This window comes from Strix aluco, chromosome 3 (assembly GCF_031877795.1).
Source record: "Strix aluco isolate bStrAlu1 chromosome 3, bStrAlu1.hap1, whole genome shotgun sequence".
Taxonomy (NCBI): domain Eukaryota; kingdom Metazoa; phylum Chordata; class Aves; order Strigiformes; family Strigidae; genus Strix; species Strix aluco.
The window spans coordinates 96,974,212-96,994,362 of NC_133933.1; the positions used below are offsets into that span (position 1 = coordinate 96,974,212).

General features: G+C 35.0%; 2 protein-coding genes across 7 annotated transcripts in view; one reads left to right on the top strand and one right to left on the bottom strand.

The window, feature by feature from the left end:
• IMPG1 (interphotoreceptor matrix proteoglycan 1) overlaps positions 1–11,332 on the top strand; it is a 64,688-nt gene extending 53,356 nt beyond the window's left edge. For 2 of the 3 annotated variants that reach the window (XM_074819729.1, XM_074819730.1), the window contains exons 14-19: positions 544–763; positions 4,469–4,679; positions 6,528–6,704; positions 6,803–6,984; positions 7,305–7,386; positions 10,967–11,332. In XM_074819729.1, the coding sequence (XP_074675830.1) occupies positions 544–763; positions 4,469–4,679; positions 6,528–6,704; positions 6,803–6,984; positions 7,305–7,336 (822 nt within the window). In that variant the 3' untranslated portion in view covers positions 7,337–7,386; positions 10,967–11,332. The remainder of the gene's footprint in view (positions 1–543; positions 764–4,468; positions 4,680–6,527; positions 6,705–6,802; positions 6,985–7,304; positions 7,387–10,966) is intronic. The other variant, XM_074819731.1, reaches the window with a different exon arrangement.
• Positions 11,333–13,481: 2,149 nt separating this feature from the next.
• MYO6 (myosin VI) overlaps positions 13,482–20,151 on the bottom strand; it is a 116,441-nt gene continuing 109,771 nt past the window's right edge. For all 4 annotated transcript variants that reach the window (XM_074819728.1, XM_074819727.1, XM_074819726.1 and 1 more), the window contains 2 exons: positions 18,376–18,594; positions 13,482–16,924 (listed from right to left, as the gene is read on the bottom strand). In XM_074819728.1, coding sequence (XP_074675829.1) covers positions 16,725–16,924; positions 18,376–18,594 — 419 coding nt within the window. In that variant the 3' untranslated portion in view covers positions 13,482–16,724. The remainder of the gene's footprint in view (positions 16,925–18,375; positions 18,595–20,151) is intronic.

A 20,151-nucleotide genomic window follows, 5' to 3' on the forward strand; every position in this document is an offset into this window, starting at 1 on the left:
ATTTGGCTTTTTCTTAGAGTCACGTCAACAGTATAGCAGTACTGATTACATCTAAGGCTTGTGTCTACATGCTGGATTTAAAAATAGGCCTTTTAAAATATATCATAGCTTAGCAGGGGGAATGTGATTAGATATGGATTTTCTCTATGGGTACAATAGGGCAGCAGGTCAGCTCAGTAACATGCCTATTATGCTATGCCCTAACCTGCCTGGATTGAACGTTTGAAAATAATTGAAGTTGGCTTTTGAGTAGGTGATTTTTTTCTCTTCCAGATGAATAAACTCCCCAGCTGTTGTGCATTTCATTACAGGGGAAACTGCTGCCCATCCATCTCAATATATGATTGAGAAAGATGCAAAAGTCCAGAAGAAGATAGTGCAAACAGAAAAGTGAATTTGGTGGTGGAGTTTAACAGTTGTATTAAATTCAGAGAAAAAAGTGTGTGATGTGTGTACTTGATAATGAAAAGTGACTATACGAGAAATTAATAGCAGGTAGACATTGACAGTAAGTTAAAATAAAGGCAAATTTCTGTTTTGCAGCTACTTCCATACCTTCAGTCCAACCTTACAGGTTTTAAGCACCTGGAAATACTTAACTTCAGGAACGGAAGTGTGATTGTGAATAGTAAAATGAAATTTGCCAAGACAGTGCCATACAATATCACAGAAGCAGTACACTGTGTTTTGGAAGATTTCTGTGATGCTGCAGCCCAACACCTCAATTTGGAGATTGACAGTTATTCCCTGGATATTGAGCCAGGTAAGATTGCGTTACTAATCTATGTGAAAAAACAACACCAAGCAGATAAACTTTTCTGGATTGTTAAACTTCAGAAGTATTACTGGTTTGAAAATAACGATATTAGCAATAACCTCCCGGTGACCAGGAGTAATTAAAAAAAAAACAAGATGTTGTAAATTATCTGCAGGCATATTTTCATACTATAATGAAATGATGGGTGGTGGTGTTGGTCTGTGCATGTACAGCAACTGCTTTTCAGAGCCAAAGACAATGAACTAAAAACTGTCTAGGATAAGGGCTGGGCAAGGATGGGTATAAAGAATGCCCATACGCAGCTTACAGAAGTGACTTATGCAAATCTTGCACCTGAGCATGTAAAAATAATTTCTGATTATTTTTGCAGTGTTGTAAGCAAACCATAGTTTAGACATCGTTAAATCTATTTTTAAGGGGCTACAGTCCAAGACAGGATTTAATTTCTAGGAATAAATGGATTCTACAGATACTCACTGACCAGAGCATGACTATATGTAGCAGTCTATAGATTTCTAATTCCAGAATCTCTCCTGATTTAATACCTTTCAAATAAGTCTGTAATCTTTGTTAAACAGTAGAAAGTCAGTAACAACATATCAGGACACTATAGTAATGTCAAAAGCTTAAAGTTTTCAAAAACTATATTGTTTTATAAAATTGAAGCCTGGATCTATTTTCAGGTTCTGGTAATTATTTCAGGGCTGAATTAATTTCATTTGGCATGGAGAAGAACGATACCAATACCTCAGCATGAAGATGCCTTCAGCAGTTTTGGTTAAGCCGTCTTTTTGTGTACAGATCTCTGACAATTCCAGAACAAAAATCCATTTACAATTCTTGCAGATAGTTTCTAATCTGTTTTCATTTTATGTATCTCCTTGTGGCCACTAAGAGTATAGGTAGAGTGTGTGGTAAAGAAAGTTAAGAAAATCACAGTATTCAATCTTTCTAATACTGCCATGATAAACTGATGTTTTGCTCAATAAAGTATTAAATAAGTTCATTAGAAAGAGTAAACTTTGGGCTACCACACGTTCCCTGCTTTGGTAGCAAAGTTTCATTAAATAAAAATTAAAATACAAACACAGAGAAATTTGAAAATCTTTCATCTTCATCCCTATCAGCTGCTTTACTGATGTTTTACCATTAATTCAAGAAAACAATATCACAATGAGTTTGCTGAGAGCTGTTCTTTCAAGGCTTATGAGCAGTAGTAAAATGTCAAAATAGAAAAAATTATGTTTAAAAAGCTAGTATGTCACCATACAGGTGTTTCAAAGCCCTACTGTCTTTTCGGAAAAAAACAAACAAACAACCCCACCCCAACCTGTTTAGTAAATTAACGTAATTTAAGCAAAGTCCTATTTATTGTGAAAGTAAGAGCCATCTAGTGGTGATAATGTCATACCAAATTGAAACTGATGGGAACCGACAGTCCAAAATACATATCAAGACTCAGCAGCAAAAGGGCTGACTGCACTGGTCACAAATAATACCATAAACAATAACATAGTGGGCTTTTAAAAATCCCTGTATGCATTACTTTTGTAACCTAAACAAAGTGAAAACACAGCATGTGTACATGCCCAACATTGTATACTGCCCAACACTTTAAGGAAAATGAAACATTATCACAAAAAAATGACCCTCTAACCCAGAGAAATGCTCATGCCAAGCTCTACTTGTCAAATAGAAACACTCTGAGATCTTTCAGCTTACAAAAACTACAGGGCTGTAGCACACAACCCTGGGTAATGCTTAGACAGAGTCTCCTTACTAGCAGTATCAACCTTTATTTCCACAACTACAATGGTAAACTGTGACCATCAAAACTGGAGAGGGACTTACAGGAGACATGCAGTTAATGCAGCTGTTTTAATCAAGTACTCAATCATACAAACTCTTTTATTAACCATTTTTCCTTCGGAAGTGTTCTATTTTTGCTCAGTGTGCAATTCTGTGTGGGGTAAGAGTGTAACCTGTAAGAATACCCCCTTTTGAATTGCCAGCTGCTCCTGTTTCATTAGAGACTAAACTCTGCAATTCACAATCAGTAGTATCCATGACCAGAGCAAAGTACTTGGAATACTTTTTCTCATCTTTTTTGTTGTGTTGGGGTTTGTTTGTTTTGCTGTTTTGTTTTTTTATACATATAATCAAGGGTTTGTCTGACAAGAAAGTTACTTTGTTATTTATTGTATGACTTTGATGCCCAGTTGTTAGAGTTTACATGTGAATACATTTACAGTCCAGAAACAAAGTAGATCCCAAATCAACATGTACATTGTATATAGCAAAGGGAAATTGTGCATGTTAAAATTTACTAGTCTAAAATTAAAAAAAAAAAAAAAAAAAAAAGGAACTAGCCATAGAATTATAGAGGGGTTAAAAGTGAACAGCTCTGCTGGATTAATTTCTACCAGTTAAGCATATCCTAGTGTGGGTCTGAGATTTCCAGTACTACTATAAAGAATGCAATGCTCATTTTTCATTGGAATTAGTGTTACTGAGCATCTAGTATGGAGCATGAAGTGGCTCCTGAAAAAAATTCTCAAGACCAGTTAGTACCTACAGGTACTAGATGCAATATCCAGTATGAATCCCCTTTCTAAACTACAGATTTTTCTTCTTAACAAATTTTAAACCCACATAACTCAAAAGGGCCACATAGCCCAGTTCATATCTGTACATCTGCTCTCATTTCCTTCTCCGTGCTTTTTTCAGTTTTGTACACTTTTTTTTTTTTTTTTCCTGGATTCACACATCTTATTGAAACTGTTTGCCGGCAAGAACAGAATTTGTATCCCCTGGTCTGCTTTTCATCTTTTGCCTTCTAAGGGCTTTACCCCACAGTATGCAGGAAACTGCCTCCATGAGACAAAATTGGTGGATGCACCCCTCCTCCTCATCACCCTGTATCAGCAGAAGCTGAGCTGAGCACTGGGTTAAAATTATTCCTTCTGGGTCTTTTTTTCATTTCTAGTAAGAAGTAGAGAATGGGCAAGGAGAATTAGACTTGTGTGACAGCTGATGTTAGGACTTTAAGCTGTCTCTGATTTGAGACTTCCTATGAACACCAGCAGGCTCTTTTACCCTTTATCTCACAGAAGCATCCCTTACTAATATTTAAAAAACAAAACAAAAAAACTCAGCAAGTTTTCCCAACGCTAACACATCACTTTAAGAAAAAAGCCCTGCAAGCACATGTTTTCTCTAGATGGTGCCAGTATTTCTAGGTTGCATTCCTCAGAGTATTGTGCAATATTCAATAATATAATACCCTCCCCTTGTCATCACCTAAATAATGTGTTTAAGGTCATTACAGCCAAAACTACTTCTTACACATATGCAAGGCTGTAGCATGGCATCCACGAGTATAAAACTAGCACTTACAGTAAAAAAGGGATAAAAATATCCAAATGTGAAAATCCTTGTCAGTGAGATGAAAATAAAATCACAGCTTAATAGTGATGGGGTAAACAAATGTAGAAGTAAATAGAAGCTTGCATGCTTGCTGTGTCATCTACAGAAAGACGGATGTGTGTCCTTTTATGCCAGGCTACACCCTCCTATTAACATGCCCAAGTAGCAGGCCAGTGAATGTGAATTGTTTTCTCTAGCTGCCACAAAGCCTGCCGAGTTACTTTCGGGTAATGCATCAATTAATGATTTACCCATCCCTTACAGCTGATCAGGCAGACCCATGCAAATTCATGGCATGTGACGAGTTTTCTGAATGCGTGATGAACAAGTGGACAAAAGAGGCTGACTGCCTTTGTAAAGCTGGTTACGCAAGCCAAGATGGATTACCATGTCAGAGCCTGTGTGAGTTGCAACCACATCTCTGCGTCAATGGTGGGAAATGTGAGTTAGTTCCAGGAAGAGGAGCTGTCTGCAGGTAAATAAATGGTGCTTAACATGAATTCTGTGAACAGATCCCTGATATGTCTATTGCATGAACAAGCAGGGCTGAGTATCTATTTTCAACAGCATAAACTATGCAAATAAGCCAAGACCTCAATATTCAGACACTTTAAGGTACAAAACCCTGCTTCAGTATAAGAAGTCTCACTATGGATAAATCCATTTCTGCCTGTTAGCGCACACAATCTAGTTATTTTTTAGAGATGCTTTAGAAATGTATTAGAAATTCAGCATCATTAGCAGGGATGACAAAAAACTGCATTCTTTTCAGATTTCCAAGTACATCTTGGAAAAATGAAATAACACATTCGTGGTTTTGCTATGGATTACATAGTAGTATTTTAAGAAATTACATTTTTTTAAGATGCATTAAAAAGGAAATCTATATTCTGATAAACTACTCTGATTCCAGACCACCCAATAAAGCACATGAAGGCTGAGGCTGCTTTCGGGTCTTTCTGGGAGAGACTTGAAGATCAGCAGCTCCTCCTAACTGCAAACACATTCTATAAGGATTTTTACATGAAATGATGTTAAGCCAATATTGACAACTATGACAGTACTTGAACACATTAAGTCTCTTTTTAAAGTATTAAGTTTCATCTCATTGTAAGACTAGACTATCCAGAGCATTATGTGAAACTGTATACTTGACTGGCACACAGTAGTTGACCAGCCACGTGTATGAGCAAGAGACAAGTTACAATGCTTGCACTTGTCTGCTATCTCTTAATATTGACTTTAAAAGGTTAATGATATGTCTTTTAGTGTACTTAGGATTAATGTCAAAAAAAATAAGACTACTGAGCAAATTCTTCGTATGATAATGTCACTGTAACAACGTAACTGTCATTCATTTTCTGCCGTGAGCATCACAGAAATAATAGATGATTATATTGATTTCACCCCAGTTGCTGCTAAATTCCTGACTTGGATTCACAGTAGTGCAGCTGCAGTATTTTGTACTAGAAATCAGCCTGTGAGCTAAAGAGGTCCTCTTCAAAACTGTATTGAAGTGGCAAAGGGCATACCCTACTCCTCCAAGACCAATGCACTAAGGAAAAGAACATATTTCCATTCCAGAAAAGCCCTGATTTGATGTACAGTAATAACCAAACCATCACTTGGAATGATAAAAGTATTAAAAATAATAAATCAAACATCTTGTGAATTACAGCAAGTTACAAACACACAAACTTACCGCCAGGCTCAGACTGACAGCTTGTGGAAACTTCAACAGTCTGCAGAGAGAAAATTATGGCCTATTACTTGCTTTAGTCAAGCACTTGCTTTGCTTGTGAATTTACTCAGAATTCACCACGTTAATTTTTCCACTAACTGGAACACCTGTGTTCTCATATAAAATATGGCAATCTTCTCCCTTGCTTTAAAGGGAGCTATTTGTAGTAGAACTTTTACATCAGACCTTGCTACTCAGATTAAAATCACTGATAAACAGAATGTAGGCTTCAAAGATGTGTTTAGACATTACTCCAAAACACACCTCAACTTCCAAGGTTCTAAACCACAAATGTTACTTCAACTTCACCTGTGGGGCTAGAAATTTGTCAGAGATGCTCCAAATGCGTAATTTCCTTAAAATTTGTAGGTTGGCAAAGAATCTATCAGTGTCTTTTTATTTAACACTCACTCTCATGATCTATTATCAATCACATTATTTCATACAGACACATAACAATTAATTGCTTTGGGAATACTGGGCTTATATTTAATTGTAGATTTTCCTTTGTTTTCATTTGAGGTACTCCGTATTTTCTGCCTTCGAGTTCTGTACATTTTTCTCTTCCTCTCCCTGTTTTAGATGCCCTGTACGTAGACACGAGCTTTACCAAGGACAGCGCTGCGCAAAATTTGCTCCAGAACCCATACAACCCTTCATTTTTAAACCTCTCATTCTTGGCTTACTAAGCCTTGTTTTTCTTTTCATCATTTTAATTATTAAGTTAAGAAGAAAAAGCAAAAGAAACTCTATTTTGCAGTAAGCTGTTCATGATCTTTTTCTTCACATTTCAAAATATTCCTTTTTTTCTTTTGCAATTTAAAATCTTACCTAAACAAAAATGTTCTGCATTGTAGAAGTCCTACTCTCAACAGCTGCAATTCAGAAAATGCTGTAAGGATTAATCCTGCTTTTGAACATGACGAACCCATAACTGGCTTTTGCTATACAGCTTGTAGTGTAAGTGCTTGTGTCAGTTCCTCAGAGATCACTGATCATGAAGCATTACACGAACTTGAAAACACAATTCAGCATGGAGGTAAAATGCATGGAAATCCTTTTCTTACCCCTCAACCAACAGCCCCACCTCAAGTAACACGTCCATCTTCATGTGTTTACTCTACAACTAAATCAAATTTGATTCTAATCTCTTGCTTGGCAATTGCAGAACTAAAAATACTAATTCATTTATTTGCTTTTCACATTTACTGCCGTGCAGCTTTCATAACAGAACTGTAGAATTGTTTTCCTTACAGCTCTCTTGCATGGCTTTGGTGGTCCATCCTATCCAAGTGCTTTTTGTGATTTAGTGGAATAATTAATCTAGTATTTTGATTTTTTTTTTTTTTATTGTTGTAGGTCACCAGATGAGCTTACAAAACCAAGACTGACAAGTTAGTCTCTGAAATTCTTCATTTCCAGCATCAGCCAGAAAACCAAGGTTTGTGACTATTTTCAAGAGCTTTAAAAATCTGTGGAGTTTTCCTGTTTGACAATGTTACCAGGAAGCCTCTTTGTACTAATTCCATACAAAGAAAAGCTTGAGGTTTTTTGGTGCTTGATATGACAGTAACAATCCTTTCTTAAGTGCTTTTATGTGACAAAGTTCCATTCTGTATACCCATTTGCTAATGTGGCATGAAGGAAGAAAGAGTATCTAAAATGACAAAGCAACACAAAATGCAAACCAAAGGGGAGGTTTTAAATAGCAGTAACAGATCATTTAAAAATAACTTGTGCCTGTTTAAGCTACATAGAGTTTGAACAAGTAGGAATTCAAATTTGAGCAGAATACTGCTCATATCTCATATGTTATTTCAAGTTTTGCAACTTGAAACGTCTTGTATCTTGAGGGGGGGGGGGCGTGAGACAGAAAGGAGAAAAGCCGAGTCAAAAAATTTTCTAAAATTGCCAGACTGTCTCTTACTTCTGATGTATCCAAGTATGCTCTCCTGAAAGGTAGACAAAAAGCTTTTACTTTGCAATTTTTATTTTTCTGAATCACAGCCCAATTAGGAACAACAAGGTTTCACTGTAGCTGTTAGTACTCATTATTACTGAGGGAAATCTCAGTACAAGATTGTCCTGGCACCAGCTGTATACTACAGGAGACAGGATACCAGGCCACATGAATCTTTGGCTTGAGCCAGTACGTTGTTATGTAAATAAAGAACAAGTAATGAAACAATATAGAAAGATTTCTTTTCACTGTTCTTCATCATGCCCAGGTCTGGTCTCTTCAAGTAGCCCAGGTCACAGTTACAGACTGAGCCACTGGTGATGGGGGGGACTGAATGCAGGGATAGAGACTGACAAGTCAGCAGGGAGCAGCAGTTCGGAAAAGCTCAAGAATGAATTGGTTTCACTGCTGATTAAAAAAAAAAAAAAAAAGCGCACAGCCGTTTGCAGTTAGTATTTTAAACTCATCTTAAAAAAATGTGTCTGTGGGTAATTGTAGATCAATAAACTTTCATACCAGCTGAACTACTTAAAATTGCTACTGACAAAAGCATTAAATATTTTATGAAAGGAATAAAATGGCACATCTGTGGGAGAAAACCAGGCCTGTGTCATCGAGACTCTATTTAAATTGTCAAAAGAATATTGACAGAGCTGCTCTCAAGATCTAGTTAAGGAAATTAATTTAGTGAGAAGTGAGGCAACCACAAAATAGAAATAGGTTTTTAAAAAAAAAAAAACCCAAAACGTGTTTTTGGCCATTTTTCACCATTACTTAAGTTTAAAATGAGTGTTTACCTCAGAGCCCTTATGTTGAACACATTTTCAATGATTTGAAAATAATCGATGGAGGAAGAAAAAATTATGTATGATAGCTGAAACTGAAAGTACCACTTCCATATCACCATCTAGAAAACTCCTTTAGGGCAAAGATTTTTAAAACAGAATATGGCACTTGAATTGAATTTTCAGGAGGAGGTGGATATCTAGAACTCTTAGGCCAAATTGAAAATTCCAGTCTTTAAATTCTGTTTTGCAATGGTAATAACAGCAGTGACAGCTTTGTAGGACATATTATCTACAGTAAGTACAGCTCTGTATTTATAAAGGCATATCTGAAAATAAGCATAAAATTCTAGTCGAAGCTAAAATAACCTTCAATTCCTTCCTAAGCATGAAAAATGTCTGCAGTTTAGTTAGAGGGTCACTACATGGAAAATTATTGCAAAACTTGTTCATCAGAGGGGGTTTTGTTTGGTTGGGTTTCTACCCAATTAATCATCCAGGAACTAACAAACATGTTTCACATCCAGGTGAACTTGCTCTTCCTTCTCTCTGAGCTCAGTAGAAAACACAAGTTCTTGCAGGCAGCTGAAAACCACAGCTACCTCTACATAGGTCTCTGGGAACTTGGCATGTCTTGCTCCACAAATAGTATAACATTATAAAACGCCTCTGGGAGTGATCTTTCTTTGGGCCAAAGTAGAATGTGAGAGTGAGCTGGAATTTACACATTCAAATGGAGCAGCTCATTCAAACTGAGACATAAGGCCAACAAGTCCACATCCAGTTGGCCTACTACAGCTGAGAGTCAAACATGACAAAGTTCTCCAAGAATGATCCTGCTGATCTGGCTCTCTGCTGCCTACCTCACCTACACATGTGCTCTTGGCTCCTTTGAGATGAAAGCTGAAGACCTCATTTCAAAATGCAACTTTTCTCTTGTAATATCTGCTGTCCCTGTTAGTGAGTGTGCTGGATGTTCTCTGGTCAGTGAAAAAGATTCTGAAAATAAAAGCATTGCTTTTCAGTTATAAGGGTCTTACGTCAAGCTATCCATAAGACCTTTACTTTTCAGTTGATCTAATGGATGTTATTCTATAAACTCATTTATTTGTGCTCGTACATGGCATGGGTGAGTAGGCTTCTTTTTCAAGATATTATCTGGCAAAATTCAGTAATGGATCTATCCCTTTAAAAGAAAAAGGATCTCATCTAAGGAGTCTTCACAAAGTTTTCTAAGCTTGCATAAGAACTGTGCTGCAACAGATACCACAGAAAATCAGTTTTAATGACTTAGATAAAACTTTAGAGGATCCAGAAATATTTGACACAGAATAGCCCAGAAGCATGAAATAAAGCACTGGATAAGAAGATGGTAGAATAACTTGTTTCATAATGCTGAGCCTACTCAGCATGGACAAGTCCACTTCATTTGATGCAATTCAGATGAAGCCTAAAAGTCATTACAGATTCTCCCTAAGAAATATGCAAAATATATCATTCTTTGCTCATCAAAACCAGTAACTGACACATAGCACAATCCTCTGAAAAACTGACTCTCAGCCATCAAGAAGGATGACTGAAATTAAATTTGAGGCGAAAACAAAGACTGCCATTTGTTTCATCCTCATGTCAGTCACTTGGATAATCAAGCAAACACTATTTTGGATTAAAACAACACAACAATACAAGTTGGCCTGTTAGATCTCCCCCACCAATATCAGAGATTTAGTGTTTCATTACCAGAATCACAGGGTAAAGAAGACCTAAAATACCATACAGAGATGGAAGCGCTGTGCTCTTAGTTTGAGAATAGCAGGCATCAGGTTTTACAAATTCACAAGTTTGCATGGCACAGTTGCCACTCTTACACTTAATACGTAGAAGCTTGATGTCCCAAAGATAATTTTATCCCAGATCTGCTGTAACTGAATCTTGTAGATACTTCAGATACAGCTTCTTTTGTAGCACATTGCATTCTAATTGTTTTACAGTCAAAAATATGTTCTTTAGATTATGATGAAATAGGTGGTATTTGTTTGTTATTTCATACAGAAGTGCACCATTGTTATACCAGGGAGGAAAAATAACAGTTTTACTCTGATTCAATGACTTAGTATGTAAAAAATAACTTCAGGGTTAACTCACTTCTCCTTACAATGAACTGGAGATTATCTCAAACAGATTTTAGTGAGACCTTGACTATTAGCAATAGATAAATAGTACATTTTCAAATTTAAAAATGTTTTTCAAATGTCTTATGAGAGTTTCTCTTTCAGGTATTCAAAAAAGGTGGTCTGCATTATTCAAGACTGGACTTCAGGTTGATTATGCATATGAAAAAAATTCAAGGATTCCTAAAGATACAACATTTTGGCTCTAAAATCTGCACACATTTTAAAAAATGTTTTATTAAAGAAAAACAACATGACCAAGTTGACGAACTATTTGACCATGTCTAAAATTTGACTAGGAAAACATTGCCAGTGTTAAGATGCATGTATTAAGCTTCCAGTATTTACACATCTCAACTGTATTTTTATTTAAGAGCTGAGTACTAGATTTCGCTGAGAAGTGACTTTTTTCAATATTGTAGATCACAAACATTCTGCTAAAAATGTTGATAAAACTTTACCACATTTCTATACACTTTTATTGACCTTTCTTACATACCCTAATGAAGGTGGCAAACACAGAAATAAGAGCTGTCATTGACCAAAGGCCACATTAAAAGCATTTGGGAACTTCGCCATTCTCTCCCTACAACGCTTACGTTGTAAATCACACAGAAGTTGGGATTAATTTTTTTAATGGTTTCTATGAACATCAGATTCCTATTTTCTGTTAATAAACAGATTATGTATATGTATGTACATATACACTTCACTGCTTAATTTCTGGTGGCAGTTACAAACTGTCAGGTTATCCTAAGACTTCCAGCGTTTCACTGAGGTGCAATACCTGCAGTTTCATCTTTTCAGAACATTAAATTTATATTCACAAGCACCCTCACCGTAGCAAGTAGATTACAGAGTTGCACACAAGGGCATGCACTTTAAACTCAGTACACAAACAAATAATTTTGAGAAGTTACTATTAGTTTTTGTAGAAGAAATCTAAGCAGACAATGGGTGGCCATTAAGTATTTTATAGGCTTAGTAATTTATGCTCTATGGATCCACAATCCTGATTCAAGTATGAACATTACTTTACCTTCAACATCTTTTTCTTGAGTATATCTATATTTATATGCTGCACCAGTGTTGTATAATATTCAGGCACTGTTTGCTGCTTGGTGTGTATCAGAAGTTGTACTTACAGCTCAAACTGAGCTTCTACAAAGTTCATGACTATATTGGATGACAGCTCCTTGTTCAGATGTGGAACTTTCACGGATTTGGAACAGCAGCTGATTTTAGTGACAATTCTTTTTACTTCATACCACACAGTTACCATAGCAAAGACCGAACTTTAGTTTACCTTATTACATATGCTCAAAAGAACTGTTTACGAATTCCAAACACTTAACTGCACAAACAGATTTGCTGGCAAAACCACCAAAACCGGTGATTGTGTACAAATGAAGGCAATGCACCAAGAATACAAAGTTGAGTTTCTACAGCTGAAAGAGTATTTTTACTTACTTTATTTAACTAGGGAAAAAAAAAAAAAAAGAAATCTAAGATGTGGTTTTACACAGTAACACTCAGAATAAAACTGTACTTTAAAAATACTTCTTGCAGGGCACTGGAAGTCATCCCTGCCAACAAATGTTAGCTTTTCATTATTGCTCATGTAAGCTAAGAATGCATTAAGAATGCTGAAAGCATTCAATTTTTTCCATTACAGATGTATTTTTGTATGTGTTTAGTGTATTTCAATTCATACTAGTTATCACTAGTCTGATTTAAAAAAATCAAGTAATTTTAAAATGTGTATTTTAATAATGATTATTCATGATTGTATTTATCACTCTCAACAATTAATTACCAAATATATTTGCTGGATGTAAGCCTTTTGTATTTCAATAAAATATAATAAAACTATTTACTTGAAAATTTCACAGGGAATTGAATTGGTACTTAATCTCACACTAAAACACATCATGTTATCTTAAAACTGATGTAAAGCTACAGCTGGAGATGAAAGCCATAAGGAAAGTGAAACAAAATTATATTTCCTAGATATCAAAGTCTGAATTACTTCAATCTTCTTAAATTAAAAAATACCACTCTGATTTGGCCCTTAAGACAGGAAAGTTTGATAACACTTTTTTAAAAAAAAAAAACAAAACAAACAAAAATGAAACAAAACCCAAAACAAACAAAAGCAACACCACATCTCCAACCCAAACATAAAGCTTTTCCCATATGAAAAAACTCAAAGCCTCTTAAGTGGTTTCACTAGTCACTGATTGTCATGATCTAAAACGAAAAATATGCAAACAGTACACAGCATAGCAAATGATAAATATGTTGGAAGTGATAGCAATAAAGGTTACAAAAAATAGTAACAGAAGTAAAAATATACTCATTTCAACAAATACTAAGAAATGAGGTATGAGACTTAACACAATCAAAATTTTTTAATATCAGAATGTTCTTTTAGAGGAACACTTACCTTAGAAAGTAAAGACAAAATCATTACTAGAGTAGCTTTAAGCACCATAAACATCTGATAGAAAAGCAGCAGGCAGTTCCAGCACAGAAATCCTTTTATCCTTCTCATAACTTAATTTACCCTTACTTATTCTGCTTTAAATCTTTAAAGACAAAATGGTAAGAGAGATACAACTGAGATTTCACATGGAATGTATTTATTTTTTTGAATTTTCAGTACAGTATTAGGAGGTCATTTAAATACTTTAAATAAAGATTTTTGAGAAAAAAACAAAGGATTCAACTAGGTAAAGAAAAACAATCTTATCAGTGGATGACAGACAAGTATTTAATGACCCTGTGATCATCAAAGTAGCTTTCTCTAGAAAATTCATATTCCTAGGTCACCTAGTCAGGAATGTAGCCTAGCATGGCAATTCTTTTCCTCTCCTTTGTTTTGTGGAGTGTTTCATGCAGAAGATCTCAACTATAATGGACAGCTTTACTGAGAGGCAGGAAGAATTTTTTTTTTTTTTTTTTTTTTTAAATCAAACACACAGAACCAAGCCAACATTTTGCTTTAAAAAGCAAAGTAAATTTTTCTCTATAACCATAGATCAGAAGGGCATTAGGTAATACTACAATCCTACAGATCAACCCCCACCCCAGCCTTTTTATTTCCTCTCCAAATCAACCAACAGTATAATTATCTGACACAGCAGATGGGACTACAGAAACAACTGGTAAGCAGCTGAATATTGCCTGATGTAAAAAAAAAAAAAAAAATCAATCTGAAATTAATTGAAAATTAATTTTGTAGCACAAAAAGATCAGTAAAACTAAAAGCAGATGCTGCTTTTGGTGCAGAAAAAAAAAAAAAAGCCTGCTACTGTGCAAACTAGAATACCCTGACTTTTGGAATGCATTTTCTGCTTGCCTCAGGCATACTGCTGAGGCAATGCAAAGAGGTGGGAACATCTTATTTGAGAACATCCAGCCACCAGTTCTTATTCTTCAAAGTCAATTTTATTTTCCTGATAGCTCATATTTTTTAGTCATTTAGTTAAGAAGAATTCCCATACACCCCACTCTGAAAAATAAATTTTCTTTCTGATGCCAGTCAAGGAAATCCTGGCATAATCAAAGGAACAGAATGGAAAAATTCAGTTAACAATTTTATTTAAGTTCCCCACAAGTATGTTTACACATATATATATTAAAATATTTAAGCATATATATGTGTATATACATACACACACACTTAAGTATTGAAGTTCTTTGTTTACCATGTTCAGTCTCATAAGATCTATTTTTATATATATATATATATATATATAAAAATAAACTGAGACTGAAAGTGTTAAGTCAAGAAGCTAAATCCAGACAGTCATAAATACAGGATAGGGCATCTCAGCCCTATCAGTTCAGTGATTTTTCTTCCTTGTATCGCATGAACAATCACAGCTCCTTACAGTGCTGTTTCTGGAGACTGGAAGTTCTGAAACTTTGGTTCCAATTCAGTAACATATTAAACCAGTAACCTAAATTTCATAAGCAGCACCTCTAAACATATGCAACACTGTACAGGTTTGTACACAACTTGCTAGTCAGCAGCCTGATGCACTTCTCCTTTCATCTTCCAGCCAGAAATTACTGCTTCAGTGAAGAATTTGGGTAAAATGAAAATATTTTCTCATCTTCAATCACATGACCAAAAAGCAGAGTGTGTACACAGTGGAAGCTGAGATTCCCTGATGCAGTGGATTCAGAGTTAATGTATTACTCAAATATCTCCACATGTATTACAGTAAGGAGGGCATTTATAACAAGTGTCAGACTGCAGCATCCTAGCACAATCTAAGGTCAGCAAGGATGTATGCATCAGGAGCTTTCTCTGTGCTACAGAACTGTACATCTTGAAAGTTATTAAGTATATTTATGCATTTGAAAACTAAAGTTTCCAAGAAGTAAACAGTGAGGGAATTATTTTATAGTGTAAGCAAACTTTGTTAATTAATAGAGCAAAACTTCATTTTTAAATCAGGTTGAATAAGTAATTGGACATAAAGCTACTTATATTTCAAATTCCTATCAGAGAGATAATAAATAATCAAGTTTAACTTGTTGAAATAATGGCCAGCATGGTGAAACAATAATGTTCACATAAGTGAACAAGATGCATTTTAAAACCATATGAAATTAATAATTCCCACCCACAAAAACTTCCAAAATTAACTGCTTTAATAAGGGAACTGTTACAAGCTATGAAACTTGACAGAAGATAGGAAGATAAAGCTCAGTGTCCAAATCACTATGATATTCCAGTATACTAAAAACTGTAGCTATTTCATCAGCACATAGTATTTAAATGATTCATTATGTTATTGGACCAATTTTTTAAACAATCTAGCAAAAGGTACAGACCTTGTGCATCTCATTATAATTAAAATAAACAGGATGTCTGAGGCTCAGGCCTCACTATTCAGTTAAGATATACTGCCACCAAAAAGCTGAACATAGTTCCCTTATGCTATCCGTACTCATATATGCCTCCCAATACAAGTCTTGGACAATTTTGAATATACTGAAGTTACACTACCTGGGCAAACAAACTCTCCAGGAATTCCTACTGAAAATTTGGTCAGAAAAATAAAAGTCTAAAGGAAATTTGTACTTAAAGAGAAAACAGAAAAAGAAACTAAGAGAGAAGTGGTATAAGACTTAATAAGCAGTACATTCTTTGAGTACCTCCAATATTACACAATATTGACATATATGAATGCTCTTCTCAGAATGTACAGAAAACCATTCCTCTTAAACCAAGACAAAGAATGCATTAAATAGGAACTTATGGGTCTCAAGTTTAGGAGGATTTCCCATCAGTCTCTGAAAAAGTAAGTACAGACACTAACCAGTTTTCAAATCAGGACATAAAATGTCTCAGATTATATAAAATTATACTCCAACTTCTCCGGAACAGAAGTCAAAGCTAAGGCCTCACAATTCCAGTTATTAGAAACAGTGTATCCTCTTTACTAGGCCACAAGTTGAAGCCAACTATTCAGTGTCTTAAAGAGGGGATTTTATAACAAGGTGGTTTCAATGTAGTTCTTTGTAATATGTACCCAAGTACAGATTGCTTAAAAGTGTTAAGAGTTACAACAGAAACTGTTAAAAGAAAATGCAACATATAAACAAAATGCAACAAACTACACTGACTGGAGTTTCTTCAAGGTCCTCATACATAGTAAAGTTCACTACACAAATTAAACATCATAAAGTACAAATTAACAAGCCACATGATTAATAAAATCTGTTCACTTTATATTAAACATCTCTAATATGATTATAGAATGTTTAGGTCCTCCGTTGCACAGAGGAACTCTTCCCTTTGTATCATGGACAAGGGTTCTCAAACGCTACTGTGCAAAATGACCATTTATTTCAATAGGTTCTGCAGCATAGCTGTAGCATATGTAGGACGAGCTTGTCTGCTTTCAATTGCATTTTGAAGATACTGGATACCTCCACAGCGCTCCCAAATTTCTTCAAACTGTCTCGGCAAAATTTCAGCACCTCGCTTTCGAGTTAAGCCAGTCTCTTCAAGATTAAGCTCACACATATCCATATCATCCTTACCTGAAGTGGTAAAGGGAAAAAGAAAATCTTTATGAAGCTTTTACATCATTCAAAGGTCCCATTAACAAAGATTAGGCCTTTTGTTAATTGGATTTCCTCTCTCAAGCTCTAGTTTGTTAATAGATTTCAGAGCTTACAGGGATATCAGTCCTCAGGCACAGACATTTATTTATTTATTTTCTTACACACAGAGCAAAAAAGCTGTATCAGAATAAACTCATATCAGATGCTACAACTGACAAAATTGTGCTTAAAAAGTGAGCAAAAAGGAACACAGGAAAGAAGGTGAAAAGATCACCATCTTGATATATCTCCTGAAATCCACTACAGGATCACAATCCTGTTTTACACATACTTTCAGTTTTAAACAGTTTTACAGTGAATTTCTGTTATTATTTCATTTGTTTAAATGTAGCAAAGCAACTAAGGAGCTGAGACTTTTGATCAAGTAACTAGTATTCTTAATCTGTCAGCCTCCCATGCTAAACAAAGATTAGTGTTTACCAGATGGGACTGACACAGGGAATCCAATAAACAGTAAGCGTAGTTTACTCACTATATTTTAATCTTATTTTTCATAGGTCATCCACTGAATGTGGTATTCATGACAGCAATGCTACTTTTAGCTATGGGCTTTGACACTTATGCTAAGGGCAACAGTTGGTATAAGGAATTCTATTAAAAATAATTAGCAGAAAACAAGGAACTTTTGTTGCTAGTAAACTACCATTCTGAAGCTAAATAAACTGGTTATGGCCTTTTCCTCAGTCCCCAAGTTAAATACAAAAACAAACCCCAGAACTGTAAACAGCATTTCTCCAGTGTTTTCTCCCCCTTTGATTATCTGCCAGAAAACAAGGATACATTTCATTGCCAGATAAATCTCTACGTATCCTATTACTAAATGTGTAAAAACACAGTTTTTATAAGTTTAAGACTAAAAAGCTTTTCTCCCATACTACACAGCATAAATATGGTAAAAGTATGTTTGCTATTAGCACTATACTATGGAAAGACAATATATCATATGCACAAATTGTTTTGATACAAACTGCTGTTGTTTTTCAAAGTTAACTAAAAACCAATAAAATGATGAGTAGAACTTTCCCAGATAAATTGTGATGTTTTATCTTCGCACTGTCTCCAGTTCAGTAAATAATCTGAGGGTACTTAATAATAAAACCATTTACATTTGGATTCCCACTCTATGATTTTCCAGATTAAAGTACATGTACAAATAAAACACATGACCAGTTACATCTCCAAGTGATATTCCGTAACATTTCACCACCATCAACAGCAGTCCCAAATCCTCAAATTTTGCCCAGACAAGAACTGCTGATGAAAAAAAGAAGAGGATACAACTTGGCAAACCTGCATCATCAGCCTCTTTTTCTGATGTTATTGGCTCTGAACCTTTTCAATATTTGAATTTTGCTTTCAATACCAACCTGCTACAAGGAGAATGGGTGCCTTGTCAGGGTGAAGTTCCATTTGTCGAGCAATCCATGGCCCATCAAAATGCGCATACCACCAACCCTTCTTCTTGTTCTGGGGATCTTTGTATTGGTCAGCAGGACGGATGAAGGGAATGCGGAAGTAACGCTGTTGTCTGTTTATTTCAATCTCTTTTTGTCTGGCTGGTAGCTGGGTTGTTGGGTTCTGTTGAGCTATTGTACAAAAAAAGAAAAAAAAACAAGCAAAGAAACAAAAAACAAACAAGAAAGCCATATTATGATTTGCTTGATTAATCAGCAAAGAAAAAAAAAACAACAAAAAAACCCAAAACCCCAAACAAACAAAACCCAAAAAACCAAACCAAATCCCAAAAAACCTGAGAGATTCTCTCTGAATATGTCTTCTGAAGTCTTATCAACCTAAAAAGTACTCCCATATCATATAATGTGCATTCTTTTAATCGCTACAGCTACAACACTGGTGAGGAAAGGATCATGTTAACTATTGTGTCTATAGGTTGCTCAATGGCATCAGGTATGTTTAGACAAAACAAAGTGAGTCAAATAACATATTCTGCTTTAAATCAATATTTGAGGTAAAACTTCCCGTATAAAATTTCTCACCAACCAGAAACATTAATCAGTAACTGTTCTAGTTCAGTCCACATCTTCGTAAAACAAGGTCACAGTGCAACGAAGCATTTTCAGTTACAAAAATACAAAGCACCACTTGAAGATTTTTGACAGTCAACACAGAATGATGTGTAATACTGTTAGAAATTACTAATTTGTTAATAGAAATGTTGACAACAAATACTGCTTATTACAAAGCTGCCACCAAACATAACTTTCTGCCCAGATTTCTATGTACTAAACTCCAGCATTAGAACCACTCTCTGGCTGCTTTGCTTTTCAAATAAATTGTAAGATCAACAGACCAAACATCTAGAGAAGACAGAGCTATACAATTTCTTTTAAAGCTTCATATGTATTTTTGGTAAATATTTCCCACATGCATTTTTGGTCTCTCTCAGTCCCACACGTTTCAGACTTCAGAGAGAAACTTTGTTTCAAATAAAACCAAACACTGGCTATGTTAACTCATCAACTGATCGACCTTAATGTTATGTATATGCTATCATAATCAGTTTTAAATAGTAAATGCTCTTACAAGCAAGATCCTTTCCCTTAATAACTGCCTCTTGCAGAAGTTTATTACTGATCTTGTTTTAGTGATTTACAACACCACTGTTACAAATACCGTTTAAGAAATTCTGAATGTGAATTTAAGCCATCTCTACAAAAGAAAATCAGTATTAACAGTTTCATGTTTCAGCATAAAGGGAATACTTAAAAGTGAATTCCTTTATTGTCCATTGTCTATTAAGCAGCAAATCTAATTTCTAAGCTAAAATTTAATAAAATGAAAAATGTCAATCACTTCTAACAATGTATTTTTAGTTATGAACAAGACTAACAGCCTAGCAACTGCACCTTGAATTTTCTTCCACTTAAGATTCAAGCAAGAATAGTTTTTCTAAATGTGAGGAGCAGAATCTTAAAAAAAAAATAATATATGTACCATACAAATAATACCCCAATTTTTTTTCCACGCCTACATAAACAAAGAGAAGAAAAACAAAGCACATTTTAATAGGTGAATGCTACTTTTATACATCAACTCTGATAAAGCATGTATTTTACAGGGAGATATAGTTTACAGTTTATAAGAAATCAATTCTATTTTCTGCAAATTGTCTTAACATCTAT